Source organism: Doryrhamphus excisus, chromosome 10, assembly GCF_030265055.1.
Source record: "Doryrhamphus excisus isolate RoL2022-K1 chromosome 10, RoL_Dexc_1.0, whole genome shotgun sequence".
Taxonomy (NCBI): Eukaryota; Metazoa; Chordata; class Actinopteri; order Syngnathiformes; family Syngnathidae; genus Doryrhamphus; species Doryrhamphus excisus.
Window position 1 is genome coordinate 14996867 of NC_080475.1, and position 15821 is coordinate 15012687.

The 15821-nt window shown below is 42.0% G+C and overlaps 1 protein-coding gene across 3 annotated transcripts in view; it reads right to left on the reverse strand.

Moving 5' to 3' along the window:
- Window positions 1-614: 614 nt before the first annotated feature.
- LOC131136923 (helicase ARIP4-like) overlaps window positions 615-15821 on the reverse strand; it is a 38487-nt gene continuing 23280 nt past the window's right edge. For all 3 annotated transcript variants that reach the window (XM_058084270.1, XM_058084271.1, XM_058084272.1), the window contains 18 exons: window positions 14161-14366; window positions 13895-14077; window positions 12100-12233; window positions 11806-12002; window positions 11520-11723; window positions 11245-11383; window positions 9937-10114; window positions 9597-9809; window positions 9393-9511; window positions 8303-8427; window positions 7211-7310; window positions 6925-7130; window positions 6680-6855; window positions 6341-6537; window positions 5322-5515; window positions 5145-5234; window positions 4975-5070; window positions 615-3975 (listed from right to left, as the gene is read on the reverse strand). In XM_058084270.1, coding sequence (XP_057940253.1) covers window positions 2954-3975; window positions 4975-5070; window positions 5145-5234; window positions 5322-5515; window positions 6341-6537; window positions 6680-6855; window positions 6925-7130; window positions 7211-7310; window positions 8303-8427; window positions 9393-9511; window positions 9597-9809; window positions 9937-10114; window positions 11245-11383; window positions 11520-11723; window positions 11806-12002; window positions 12100-12233; window positions 13895-14077; window positions 14161-14366 — 3779 coding nt within the window. In that variant the 3' untranslated portion in view covers window positions 615-2953. The remainder of the gene's footprint in view (window positions 3976-4974; window positions 5071-5144; window positions 5235-5321; window positions 5516-6340; window positions 6538-6679; window positions 6856-6924; window positions 7131-7210; window positions 7311-8302; window positions 8428-9392; window positions 9512-9596; window positions 9810-9936; window positions 10115-11244; window positions 11384-11519; window positions 11724-11805; window positions 12003-12099; window positions 12234-13894; window positions 14078-14160; window positions 14367-15821) is intronic.

Genomic DNA, 15821 nt, shown 5'->3' on the forward strand with positions numbered 1-15821 from the left:
AACACAGAAAGTAGGGAAGTGAAATTGGCTTGAAGTGTCCCTTTTGGCATGGTTGGGGTTGTTCATTCATTTTCTATCGCTTTTTCCTCACGAGGGTCGCGGGGGGTGCTGGAGCCTATCCCAGCTGTCTTCGGGCGAGAGGCAGGGTACACTCTGGACTGGTGGCCAGCCAATCACAGGGCACATATAGACAAACAACCATTCACACTCACATTCACACCGATGGACAATTTGGAGTCGCCAATTAACCTAGCATGTTTTTGGAATGTGGGAGGAAACCGGAATACCCGGAGAAAACACACACATGCATGGGGAGAACATGCAAACTCCACACAGAGATGGCCGAGGGTGGAATTGAACCCTGGTCTCCTAGCTGTGAGGTCTGCGTGCTAACCACTCAAATGCCGTGCCGCCCGTTTCTATTGTATTTAATATATTTTTATATACATTTTGTAACTCTAATACCAGTTTGTGAGTCTTTTTCCTTCTTAAGAGTAAAGAACACAGAAAAGAGGGAAGTGAAATTGGGAAGTGAAAGTGTCCCTTTTGGCATGGTTGGGGTTGTTTGTAACCCAAAAATGAATTATTGTTTTGAATAAATGAAGAAAGCACCATTATTGAACATGTTTCTTTTTATTGTCAAACTTTTAAAAATAAAGCAAAAAAAAAAAAAAAAAGCAGAGTACTACAACTATTTCTCAAAAGTAACTTAAGGGCATACACTCAATCCATGGATTCACGACACATCAAGAGTTGGACCGATCAGTCAGTCCTCCGAGACAGCAGCTTCAATCGGACTGCTCTGCTCATCGGTCTGCATTGATTGGTATAAATAAATATGCAAATTCAAGTAGAAAAACGCTCTGAAATAAGTTGTCAGTTGCTGCGGCAAATGCCAAGCAGCCAACCAAACAGTTCAAACACAAAACAAACGTTCTTGTCATCATTTCTGATATGAAAACATACACACACAAAAAAAAACACTAGAATGATCTTTTTACAACTGGAACAATTAACAGTAATTTGATCTTAAGTGGTATTATTATGATATTCACTTGTGAGCAGGTTTTGGACGAGGCTTGTCATGAAGGGATCTAATGAGATCCCAATGGCCACAAATGCAGTATAAACCTGGTGACACCATAGATGACTGGTATAACTATCAGCATAATAATCTTGATATTCACATAAACTGTCTTAATAATTATTACCGATTGGTTGGTCCACATATGCAAAAATTGCATTTAATTGATTTTTTTTTTCCTTTCAAACTTGAATATACGTATAGTCATTTAACCATACACATTAAAAAACGCAAAACATAAAATAATACAAATGAATAAATATTCAATGTTAATAAATAAATTACCTCGGTCAATTCAAACATTGTTTAAAAAAAATGAAACAGGTAAACGAGTGATTTCAGTATGAAGAACGCATCCGCCATTCTTTCACACTGAGCTTACAGATGTGAAGAGATGGGTTCTATACCACAAAACAATCTGCTGACTGCTTTTAAAGCTTTCACTTTATAGACAAGTGATTGAATTGGCGTCTATATGAATAGCAGGGATGAATTGAAGCCTTTGCCTTCAACCTGTTGACAGAAACAGGTGTTTTATTTATTACAGTATATTGCAGCGCTTACCTGCAAAGTTAAAGTTAATCAGAATTTTTACATATTGACTCATTTTTGGTCACGTAAGACACAATCCATTTCGATGGAGGTTGCGGATGTGCCGTTTTTTTGGCAAAGCCCCACCAAAAAAAAACAAAAGAGCAAAAGGTGAATTCTTGCTTTCTTCCTTCCTCCTCACACAACACAACACAGACACGGTAACGCCACCAACAGCAAAAAGATGTGGTCTTGATGATTCCTCTTGGCATGTAGAAATACAGTATATAGGCTTGAGTGAAGTATTTTGCATCATTTTGTCACTAGGCTACAGTAAGACTGCGGGGGTGAGATTTCCACAAATTGCCTCTCACCGTTCACATTCAGGAAAGAGATAAGCGGCTAAAAAGGCATTTTTCCATTCTCCGCTACGAGAAAGAGCACAGTTTTTCACCTGGCTGTCATTAGGCAAGGCTATTATTTTTTTCCCATTTTTTTTAAGTAACAAAAATAATTAAAAATACACAAAAAAAAGAAAGAGAAAGTGATATTCTCAGGTCTCAATAGTCTTCTTTAAAGGCCTAGCTTAAAGGCATTTCATGAAGTGTACATTCTATTAAGAGTTTTTAAGGTGTTAACTGGTCAACCTCATACTCAAACCCTTCTTTTTTATTTCCCAAGAGCAGTCCTGGCAGTGAAAGTGGGGGTAATTAATCCTCAAAACTGTGGTCAGAGTGCCCCAGGTGTACACCAGCTCCTCTGCAATTGAATTCAAATGAAGTTTTACTGAATCACGTCATATGCCACAAGCCAATCCTATTACTTGTGGGTACAAGCAATATATTCCAAGCATAACCCGACCTTTGGTGTGAGTGGATATGAGTTATAACTTGTTCAACTTAGTCAACTTAGTCCTCTCCTGCTTGCAGCCAAGTAAAGCACTTCATTAATTGCTTCAATTCCACATTTAATGGACCATTAATGGATTATCACCATCCCTATGTGTGATGCCACTGTATGCACAATAAACGCTACAACCATCTAACTTACCAAATCTACAGTTACTGTGTTGTTTTATTCATCTAAGACAAGTTGCAGAAAAAGTCTATGAAGTTATTTTTTCCCCCTGTAAGCCAGTTTTTGAACAAAAACATGGACGCTCCAAATGTTACTTCAGTTTTCTTCCTTCCTTCCTTCCCATAGAAGGTTTTCGTCTCCAGGTTGTAACGTCACTAGGTCAGCATTTAAAGCTTGTGCAGTAGACTTTGTCGTCATTTAATGTAACCTCAGAGGGTGAGGTAATCAACGACAGCTAATTTAATCAAGCGTGATCTTGTTTCATTGGCCATTCACTTCAATAACCTCGTCGTTGCCGTCCGAGCTGCCGGGGCTGCTAACCTTCCCACCATAAGCTCTGGCCCGGTGGTCTTCAGACCGTGCCGATGGGGAGAAGGATGAAGTGGAGGATGAAGAGGAGGAGCTGGAGGATGAAGTGTATTGCGAAAGGAAGCTAGCTCCAGCCGGACCGGGTGTGGCTGCCGGGCCTGGAAGACCACCAGGGAGCATTGATCCACGGTACAGGCTAGCCAGAGAATGACTATAAGAGAGGGGGAACCCTGGTGGGAGCATACCGGCCATTCCCGCCAGACTGGGGCTGAGCATGAATGGCGGCATGGCGCCTGGGGTCAAAGGGGACATTTTTGACGCAGAGGAAGATGACACAACAGTGGCGCTGGATGTGGACAAAGTTGATGAAGGTGGGGATGAAGTGGGGGCTGTGCCCAAAGCGAACAGCTCGGGCATGAAACTTGGGTCACCTAGTGATGTGTGAGAAGGATGGAAGTAAGGCGAGCCCGCCCCCATGTGGAGCGGGTGTCCCAGTGAGCCGCCCAGCATGGCTGGGTTGAAGCCCAGCGGGAGGCCGTAACCTGCCGGGTATGGGAAAGCCTGCGAGGATAAAGAAGCTGCAGAGTGTTTGCCAGCCGGGGGCTGCTTGCTGGGGCGCTCATCCAGCGATGGAGTAGAGGCTTTGCGCTTGGAGCTTATTCTTAAGTCTTGTGCAGCGCTGGCATCCATGTTGGGCTGGATGACTGTCGCCCCGGCATCGTGGTGGCTGACATTTCTGCTCGGGGCTGCTTTAGCTGAAGGCAAGGTGTCCATGTCGCCCACAGCCTCCGCCTCTGACTGGCTTCCCGTAGCTGTGGTGGAGCTAACATAGCGCTGTAATTCACTGACGATCACCGGGCTGTCAGGTGACAGGGGAAGGGACATGTCGTTGGGAGGTAACAGCTGCTTTCGGTCAGGTGACAAGCAGCCGCTACTACCATCAGTTGGCTGCTGCTCTGCTGAGCCCTGGGAGTCTGATAAGAAATAAATCATAATATAAGTTAAACAACAATTACTATGGTGATGATATGATGTACATATATTGGACATGCATACAAGGTTGCATTAGTGCACATCACATATTTAGTCTGAAATATTCTTTAATGAGGAGACCAGGGTTCAATTCCACCCTCGGCCATCTCTGTGTGGAGTTTGCATGTTCTCCCCGTGCATGCGTGGGTTTTCTCCGGGTACTCCGGTTTCCTCCCACATTCCAAAAACATGCTAGGTTAATTAGCGACTCCAAATTGTCCATAGGTATGAATGTGAGTGTGAATGGTTGTTTGTCTATATGTGCCCTGTGATTGGCTGGCGACCAGTCCAGGGTGTACCCCGCCTCTCGCCCCAAGACAGCTGGGATAGGCTCCAGCACCCCCGCGACTCTCATGAGGAAAAGCGGTAGAAAATGAATGAATGAATGAATATTCTTTAATGCAGTATCTCTGACTACCACCTAGCCTAAATTATCCAGGTTGATTTATATACTGTATAAAAAAATGTCACGAGGAAGTACAAATTTTCTGTACTGTATGTCCTCACTAGCGCCGCAAAAAAATGCTGGCGCTTATAGTAGCCGTCTTTTCGGGCGAGAGGCGGGGTACACGCTGAACGGGTGGCAGCTGATGAAAACGTACCAATAACTTATTTAAAAATAACACCATAAACTATTTACAATGTTTACAATATTTACTATTTACAATATTTGGAACTGAACCCTGTGTATACGTGTGTGAATGCCTTGAACGTGCCTTTTCCATGGGAAAATATCAGGCAGAGTTCTTGTAAAAATGCACTTCTGCTACCCAAAACGGGTTCTCTTCTATTGTGGAGTTGCTTCATCACCTCTTAAAAATGCAAAAGACATATAAATGCATCTTTGAGAGCGAGTGGTCGGGTTGAAAAAAACAAATACATCTTTGGTCACGAAAGGGTTAATAGATGTACCACGGAGTAAAGATGTTGTGTCCTCTAACCTTTGTGCAATGTTGCAGTGGTCTCCTCGGATGTTTTAGGCTTGTTAGCTGCTCTGATGGCAAAGATTCGTCCGTCAGATGTCCTGATGTAAGTCCCTAAATTCAATGGGATGATGAGATTCTTTACTTAGCATGATGCTTATGGACAAAAAAATAATTCCTGATGATACCTTTGGTGCCCCTGATGACATGGATGCTCTCTCCAGCTGTTATTCTGGCCTTGACATCAGTTGAGCTGTTGACGCCTGGAATCACCATGTCTAAAAGACAAACATTTGTCCTCTTTCTTGTGGTACAATAATAAGGAAAACTGGAATTTGTTTTGAGGATACTGCATGTATCCATACCAGTTGTGGTGATGATCTTCTGCACAAACACTCCAGCTTTTTGTAAGCAGTTGACAGGAAAGCCTCCAAGGCCAGATGCCGACTCTTTAGTGGGAGCCGAGCGTACAGATGCCTGGCGAGGCATGCTGGGAACTGGAGTAGACTGGACTGAGCGGACATTGGCCACCGTGTTCTCCTCAGGGTGAGGCGGTCGCCTGAGGGAAGAGATGTTATTTTGGTTACTAATTTTATGATTGGTCGCCAGCCAATCACAGGGCACATATAGACAAACAACCATTCACACTCACATTCATACCTATGGACAATTTGGAGTCGCTAATTAACCTAGCATGTTTATGGAATGTGGGAGGAAACCGGAGTACCCGGAGAAAACCCACGCATGTACGGGGAGAACATGCAAACTCCACACAGAGATGGCCAAGGGTGGAATTGAACTCGGGTTTCCTAGCTGTGAGGTCTGCGTGCTAACCACTCGACCTCCGTGCAGCCCTGATTGATTGATTATTTTTAGATATTGATAAACACTTGAGATTATACAACAGCCAGGTAGCTAATGTACAAAGTCCTCACCAAATTGCAATGCCTGTGCTTATGGTAAAGGAAGATGCAGTCACCAATGCAATGCAAAATCTTCAGAGACATTTTAAATAGGCTAAGAATTGCAAATAATGCTGAATCACAAACCAGTTCCTCTGACTGAAGGCATGCACGGGGAGAACATGCAAACTCCACACAGAGATGACCGAGAGTGGAATTGAACCCTGGTCTCCTAGCTGTGACGTCTGCGTCCTAACCACTCTCCCACTGTGCAGCCCTGATTGATTATTTTTAGATATTGATAAACACTTGCATGTAAATAGTTGAGATTATACAGCAGCCAGGTAGCTAATGTACAAAATCCTCACCAAATTGCAATGCCTGTGCTTATGGTAAAGGAATATGCAGTCACCAATGCAATGCTAAATCTTCAGAGACATTTTAAATTGACTAAGAATTGCAAGTAATGCTGAGTCACAAACCAGTTCCTCTGACTGAAGGCTGGGATGTTCGTCAGGCTCTGGTCGCTGGCCGGATAGTAGTGAGCGTAGGAAGGACGCGTGTATGGCACAGATGCTCTCTTCTCCTCCTCATAACCTTTCTGTGCTGCCTTCTTCTCTGCCACGCTCAGCTTCAGCTCCTTGCGGTCAATCAGCAGAGACTCGTGGGGGAACGGTTGCTGCAGGAGAGTGGTCAAGTATTCTATATTATGCTTATTGGTAGTGCATTTCGACTGATAGTATATTGTTGCAGGCCAACGATACACCACTAGGGGGCGTATAGGGACTGGCTTTGTCTACACTCCCCTCTCCTTTTTTTACCTTGGTAATTAAGTGAGGAAAGAGTCTCAAAGCCTTTACGAGAACACAATCCATGCTGTTCTGATGCTCCAAATGGACTTGGCTGGGCTCTGGTTCTTCATCGGCAAAGTGAAGAAGGGATTCCACCTCCCTCCTGGTGAAGGTCAGCACAGGGTTCAGGTCATCCACCACCCGGTCTAAAGGAGAAATGGAGGAAGATGAATAAAAATGGATATTCAATGAATATTCAATCATAGCGTACTTACCAGACATGCCCTGTTTGGAGATCTGTCGGTCATAAATCTTCTTCTCAAGCGTGAAGTCACACACCAGCCTGTAGATGTGACACTTCTTCTTCTGTCCGTAGCGGTAGATGCGGCACACGGCCTGAGCGTCATGGCAAGGGTTCCAGGAGGCGTCAAACACCACCACACGATTTGCGCCTATCAGGTTCACTCCCAGACACCCAGCCCTGAGACACCATAGAGGGACACCGATTAGGTAAGAACGTCAGAATTCCACTGTTGCTCTGCAAGTGTGTTTGTGTGTTACCGGGTGGACAGCAGGAAAACCCACGATGAAGTGTTGTTGGGATCGTTGAACTGGTTAATTAGTCTTTCTCGCTCGGAGGGGGTTGTACTTCCATCAAGTCCTGTGAAATATCACCCAAGCTTGGTTAGCGAGTTAAAACAGACTCATATTCTATTACAGGAAATATTCAAAACCACTTTTTCCAGCAAAAGACATAACATTTTGTCACCTGCCCAGTGAACTTGCAGTTTTGCATTACATAATTTATAATATTAATAGTAATAGTAATATTGTTAGATGTTATTAAGTCAATTATAGCAGACAAGAAGTGTTAAATTGTACTATTGGCTGCTAAAATCATAGTTGTTTTGGCCTTGAAGGAGATCTGTCTTTACATAATGATTAGATTAGATTCAATTAGATTCAACTTTATTGTTATTGCTCATGTCACTTGTACAGGGCAACAAAATGCAGTTAGCATCCAACCAGAAGTGCAAATTTATAAGTACCTTATTAGTAAATAAATGTAGAAATAGAATAGAGCTGTAAATGGACAGATCTATGTACAAACTATAACAGGCTGTGACTATAATACAGTGTGGATATATACAGGGCTATAAATGACTATAATATGGCTATTGCAGATTATACAGATTATAAACAGTATGCACAGTATCAATGTGACAATATATAATAACAGTAAAATGTACTGTAGTGCAATGAAGTAGTGCAATGAAGTGACTATGATACTGATGATTTATTTTCATGATTATGAATTGTGTATAAAAATAGGGACAAAATTTGATTATTTAGAATTTTATTCTATACAATCAAGTCACAATGTAAATAATCTATTCGTTGTAAATACTACTGAAATAGAGCTATGGATAACTATACATGAAAAGAGCATAATAGCATCAAAATCTACCTGGAAATTCCTTTCCTTGTTTGAAAAGAACCAGCAGGTGGCAGCACTCATTACAAGTGAATGGACTGTGTTAAAACTATCACTCATGTGCATACATTGGGGCATGTTTGCCATATATTACTCCTAACTTTTACTGTGTTTCCTTTTTCACGACCTGCCATAAGTACGCTCAGATGATGACTTACTGTAATAGTTGAGATTTCTGACCCAGTTCTGACTTGGTGCGTTTCTGTTGGAGGTATAAGGTGAAGGAGGAACTGGTCTCTTGGCAAGGAATTCCTCAATCACTGTCAGAGTGGACAAACTCTGACTGTATGACACAGAAATAGGAGAACATATGTCAAAACATCAATGCTGAGAAAGGTTACGACAAGCATACATCCATGCAAGAAGCTCAAACAGTGCATTTCTTCTAAGGATCGGCCGATATATGGGGCCGATATTTGCGTTCTTTACTCGGCCGATACGCGCGTGGGTTCGCTGATGTATTTTTCAGTCGCATCATTTAGAGACAGGCATCCACCGGGCAGCTTTGTGTTGCCGGAGGACACTGCAATACACGCAGTCACGGTACCCCTCCCACACTGCAACAATGGTGAATCACAACAAGGGTATGTTTTCAACTATTAATTAGCCTCTAACAGTTAAACTCAGTTGAAATATTGTCACAAACATGAACGCCAAGTGCATGTAATATACCTGCTTGAAAATATAGTTTAGTTTGTGGATCTGAAAACCAGGTATTGTAGGAGTTTCATTCAGCCAATGCCGGGCTGAGGTTAAATTGAGCAGCCGTGTCTGCTTATCAGAGGTCTTTAGCGTGCACAACACGAACTTTAATGATAAGAGAAATGTTTTACATATGGTACTAAATTGTGTCAGTGTGATGTGTTTATGTCACATCGATGCTAGATAAAACTTAAACTAAGACAAAAAAATTTGCACATGGTTGAATATTTATTGCTTTTTAAGTGGATAATGCCGTTTAAATGCGTGTTTAAAAAAGCTGAATCCTACTGTGTTTACATTTCAATAAATATTTCTTTAAACTTGAGACTGGAATATTTGTTATCATTGTAATGTTTTCATGTAAATTGAGGGCGCAAAAGCAGTATCAACGACAAATATCGGCCCAAGCAAAATCGGCTATCGGCTAAGGGTGATGGAAAAAAATCGGTATCGGCCCGAAAAAAACCATATCGGTCGATCCCTAATTTAGTGGGTTACATATGACGCATTCAATAAAATGTGTGTACATCGTCCCCAACCGTTTACCTGAAAACAAGAAGTTTATCTCCGTTCCTGACACTCCCCTCTATTAGATGAAACAGCAGTGCCATTTTTGCTGAGTTCTCCAGGATGCCAGGCTTGTAATCGCACATGATGTCCTTCGCCTGGAAAGGCAGCAGAGTCAATATCTGACGTCGTACTATTCCTATTTCTTTGCCTATTTACTAGATTAAAAAAAACTAAACATACCCATTCATATGTAATGACTTGATTGGCCTTCTCTTGTAACTGGTTGAGACTCAGTCCACCAATGGGATTTGGAGTTTCCAAAGGTTTTGGCTTCTGATTGGCTGCGGTGGGGCACCGTGGAGCTGAGGTGATGTCGTCAAGGTCCAAGTCTTGGTCACTGGCCAGGTTTTCCTTCTGTAAGGCCTCGTAAAGCACGTCTGGATGGTTCCAAATCTTCAAAAAAAAATACATGTTTAAGAATGTAAAATGTTTTAACAGAAATATGTCTCCAGAGCATCAAACATGAGGAAAAAAAAGTCTCTTGAGAGACACACGCTATGGAAGAAATCAGTCTCCTTACCTTGCAGCATACGCAAAAAGCCTTGAGAGGGTTTAGGCTGAGCCAGCCGGTGTTTCCCGCCTCTCTGAAGCGGTTCATGAACTCGGTGTAGAGCGCCCTCTGTAGCGGGGACAGACGCACCAGGATCACATGCTCCTCCTTGCAGGGCAGCTGGTCCTTCAACACGTCATGGCCTCGTCTGGGGCAGACAGAGACCAACAGTAATACTCAGTGCAGACCTACCAACGTGTACACATTTAGAGTACACATGCATTTGATTCATGAGTACGTTTGTATGCTCTCCATTTTGTTGCATTTTCCTGGTTTCCGTTTCAAGTTCAGTCTGTACAGTAAAGATAAATTAATAAATATCATTTTCTCTGGTATTTATAATCAGGAGGGCAGATAATAATTGAGAAGCGCTGTACTAAATCTAGGTTTACGTTGGGTCATGTGACAATAGCCACGTTTACATGAGTAGTTTTTCTCTTACCAAATGGAATTTTTTCGAATGACCTTTCCGAAAGCAATGGTATACATGGAAAGGAATATTCCATTCTCTTGTTTACATGCGCCGCTATAATCAACCAGAATAGTCAATGGGGCATATGCAGTAAAACGTAAACATCAACATCACGTGATACCGACTTCCTCGAGTTTTTCTTTCACTTGTTGGAATAACTCCGTATTGCCAGTTTTTCCTTCGTCCAGTCTTGAAATTTAGTTTGGATCAAAAACAAAATTTCCGCAGCAGTCCAGTGCCGATTGCTCGTCTCCATTTTTAAAACTGAAGAACGTCTGGAGCTGCGTGTTACGTCATATCTCAGCATTTGCTGAAAGAACACACCCGGGAACAGGAAAAGATAAAGTTCAATCTTGCTAATATTTTATAATTAAGCTTGGTACATGTTTTATATAGATATATATTTTCTTTTTTAATAAAACTGGACTTGTGAATGGCGTATAGAAGGGTTTAGATTCTGTTCCACAGATGGCGGTAATGCACACGAAAGCTGCTTGCCAACCGACAATAAACAACAGAAGAAGAAAAACACGATGAAGAAGAACACACCAAGACAACTCCAATTGAGCGGGTACAAGATACCTCAATTGGATTGGGGAAAGGAATATTCCACCCCTGTGAATCTGATTATATATTCATTCGGATTGGCACTTTTCTTTCGGAATGAGGTGTATACAAAGGTTACATTATTTCCATTTGAGCAAATAACCCGAATGGAATTAGGAATATTTGGGTCCATGTAAACGTGGCTAGTATCAGAAACGTATCAGAAGTCGCACAATGTCGGTGAGCGTACTGTACCTCACCTCTGTACGAAGCCCTCCAGCAGGCTGTGCAGAACGTGGCTCCTGTACCTCATCAGCTGGATGTCCTGTGGCGTGCTGTCCACACACTGCCCATTCAGAATGGGACGCTCAAACATGTTACTGAACTCTTGGCGTGTGCCTGCACGATGTAAAAAAAAAAACAACAAAAAAAAAAACGATGTTAAAATATCAAATTTCACACAAACCTGAAGGAAATCAAGACCAGGCTTTTTCTTTAGCTTTTTTTTTTTTAGCCACATACAAATGTTCTTTACCTAGGAAGTCCGGCCGTACAAAGTCCACCATGCACCAGTATTCAATCAGGTTGTTCTGTAGTGGATATCCAGTCAGGACCACTCTGCGTTTGGTTCTGATGTTCTTCAGGGCCTGAGAGGTGCTGGCATGGCAGTTCTTAATGCGATGGCCCTCATCACAAATCACCATGTCTGGACCGGGCCGAGACAAGGCTCTCTCGATACCTGGAGGAGAATAAGCACCCTGTTATAATACCATTGAAAAAAAATATTGCACTTGAACATGTCCTATTTAAACTGTCATTACTTTTGAGCAGTTTCTGCTGGTGGTCCTCTTCATCCAGGTCGACGACGACGGGACCTGCTGTTTTCTTGCCCTTCTTCTTTCTCCCAGACACAAAGTTCTTCTTGAGCGACAGGAGGCGGTACATCTCGTAGCCCATTAGGAGGACACCACCATCTCGGGCCCAGGTCTCCACCACTTTGGCCCTGGATGTGGTGTTTCTGGGTACCACAGAGGTGATAAAAAGGGTTACTCAACACAGCAGAGACTACACTTTTTTTTGTTGTAATGTTTCCTTCCAGTTGCAGTGAGACTCACTTGTGTTCGTCGTTGAGGATGTGAACCTTGAAAGTACGAGGCCTCACCAGGTTGGGGTCGCTACCCGGGGGTAAAGCTTCAGCGGGCGGGACCCACATGTTGAACTCTGACAGCCAATTCTGCAACGTGTTCACCTGTTGAAGAAACAACAGAAATGTTCAAAAATATACCGTATTTTCCGGACTATAAGTCACACTTTTTTTTCATAGGTTGCCTGTTCCTGCAACTTATACTCCAGAGTGACTTATAAATGAAAAAACTGTTCATGTTACATAAACACTGGACACCTTTTCTGTTCATTTTTATTTTTTGAAGCATATCTTACACCTATTCAGCCTGTTCTCTATTATTTTATTATTGTTAGAACTTGCCTTCCAAGAGGACGTAATGTCTGTTTTGGTCAAGTAGTTTGGTCAGTAGCAGTAGTAAAATAAATTACCCGCAAAAACTGCGACTCCAATGCAACTTATGTATGTTTTTTTTCTACCAAATTATGCATTTTTGGCCTTGTGCGACTTATACTCCAGAAAATACGGTATATTAGGTATAAAGTGAAGCTGTTTTATCCATTACAGTATCATAATTTATTATTCATTCATTTTCTATGGCGCTTATCCTCAATAGGGCGGCGTAGGTAGTATGCTGGAGCCTATCCCAGCTCACTTTGGGCGAGAGGCGGGGCAAATATAGACAATCATTCATACTCACATTTATACATATGGACAATTTCACCAGTTCATGTTTATTTTTTGTGTATCTGAATAATCATTGTGTTAGCATATCTTACACCTATTCAGCCTGTTCTCTATTCTTTTATTATTGTTAGAACTTGCCTTCCAAGAGGACGTAATGTCTGTTTTGGTCAAGTAGTTTGGAAAATAAATTACCCACAAATGGAAAAAAATGGGATTTATACTCCAGTGCAACTTATGTATGTTTTTATGACCTAATTATGCATTTTTGGCCTTATTAATTATGCATATTATTGTTAGAACTTGCCTTCCAAGAGGACGTAATGTCTGTTTTGGTCAAGTAGTTTGTAAAATAAATTGCCCGCAAATGCAAAAACATGCGATTTATACTCCAGTGCGACTTATGTATGTTTTTTTTATGACCTAATTATGCATTTTTGGCCTTATTAATTATGCATATTATTGTTAGAACCTACCTTCCAAGAGGACGTAATGTCTGTTTTGGTCAAGTAGTTTGTAAAATAAATTACCCACAAATGCAAAAAAATGCGACTTATACTCCAGTGCGACTTATGTATGTTTTTTATGACCTAATTATGCATTTTTGGCCTTATTAATTATGCATATTATTGTTAGAACTTGCCTTCCAAGAGGACATAATGTCTGTTTTGGTCAAGTAGTTTGTAAAATAAATGACCCGCAAAAAATGCGACTTATACTCCAGTGCGACTTATGTATGTTTTTTTTTTACCTAATTATGCATTTTTGGCCTTGTGTGACTTATACTCCGGATCGACTAATAGTCCAGAAAATACGGTATATTAGGGATAGGGTGGCGTAGGTATGCTGGAGCCTATCCTAGCTGACTTTGGGCAAGAGGCAGGGCAAATATAGACAATCATTCATGCTCACATTTATACCTATGGACAATTTGGAGTCACCAGTTCACCTAATAAGGATGTTTGCATGTTTTTGGAATGTGGGAGGAAACCGTGGTACGCATGGGGAGAACAGGCACACACAGATGTCCATATGTGTATACATATACATGCAAAGACATGATTCCCTTTGTGGGTTATTGAGTCACTAAATTAGATGCTTACAGGTACGATGGCGAGCACGGTGTGAGCCTGGGTGTGCCTGAAGAGCACATCAATGAAGGAGATGACCTGCAGCGTTTTTCCCAGGCCCATGCTGTGGGCCAGGATGCAGCCGAACCCGCTGCTGCTGCCAAAACGCTCCACCGACTCCACCAGGTTGCCGTACAGGAAGCGAATCCCGCCGATCTGCCAGGAACCAAAGCACACTTTAGAAGGACTTTAATTATGACGTTCGATATCAAAATATAAAAAAAGGGCCGCGATGCTACCTGGTGAGGTTTGACCGCTCGTGCCAGCTGAGGCGACAGGAAAATGTCTTCCTCTGTCAGCTGGTGATTCAAGTTGACCAGCACCCTCCCGTGGTCGTCCGGGCAGTTGAAGTCGTCGTTTGCGTGCATGCCACTTTGATCGCTCACTATCTCGTGGTGGGAGGGGTCTCTACTGACAATGCCATCGTGCTCATCCGGGCTCAGATCTATATCACATATTAAAACGTCAATATGAAATGTGTGCTACTTTAAACCAACAAGATGGTTTATTAGAAACTGGTACTTTTTATGACAAAACTAAATCTTCATAAGCTGTAACACAATGCATATCATCACTTTCATTACCTTCATAACCAACAGTGGATAATAAGGATATCAAGGCTATATATGCAATATATTAAGTTCTGAGAAGTATTTCTATAATGCCTCATATTAACTCACTATCAAGATCTCACTGTGTAGACTAGTCATATATTTCATCTCGTTTCATATTATCTGCATACTGTATTTGTACATAACTCTGGGTAAAACTGTTGATTTTGTTAATACTTGGGTTGTTTATATTGTTTATTTATCTATATTGTGTATTTTGTACTGCTTAACTGATTCTGTACTCTTGCTGCTGCGCAATGCAAATTTCCCCACTGAGGGACGAATAAAGGCATATCTTATCTTATAAAACATGTATGCTTTTGCCCATGTCTAGTGTTCCAGACGTTTTTCAAGCACGCATGTCTTAATAATAAAACACATATTTTGTTACATACAGGTGACGAGGCACACCGTGTCATATCACTGTTACGGTATATTTTTCAAGAAGCACGCTGAATGTGTCAAGTGGTGGATGTTACACAAGCCTGAGAGGGCACAACAGCAGGAGTAGACGTACGTACGTGTGTGTGTGTGTGTGTGTGTGTGTCAGTATGTTAGTGTGTGTAAAGAAAAACGAGCTTATATAACTGCAGTGAATGGCTGGTTATACAAGTAGGATTAGAGTGGCGGGCGGAGACTGGTTATGCAACGCTAACTAGAAATGTCACTGTGCCACTGTGGCACACTGTGTGTGTGTGTGTGTGTGTGTGTGTGTGTGTGTGTATGTGTGTGTTGTGGCTCCCAACCAGGATTAGCCAGGTTTATTGCTCCACAGACCCACTGTGATCTGTTTGCCCATTTTTTTGTAACAAGCTCACGTATTAGCTATTAGCTGTCAATCATGTGTGCTTGCAGGTGGTATATGTTTAGTCGAGTGTTTTTCGCTTGTGTCTTTGTGAGACGCCCTCAGGGAGTGAGGGAACTGTACATGATGTACCCGGCGGACGCTGTAAATATTCAGATGCAGACGGAGGCTGAGCCACAATACACACACTCCCGGCCTCTGTGCCCCCTCCCCCCTCATCCAACCAGAAAGTCCCTATTGGTTGCTACAAAGATGTTGTTTACAGATGTACAGTATATATGTTTAACCAAAGGGGTTGGGTTCATTATTTGATTTATTAACCTAGTCAGTGTATGTCGAAAATGACATGTGTACCAAACAAATCACTCAATAAGGTCATCAACATTTGGGACTAAATATGAGGTGAAAGAAAAAGAGTAAAAATACAGTATAGCCACCTGTGTACAGTGTGAGCAAAGGTGGGTTCAAGGACTGTCAAACAAAG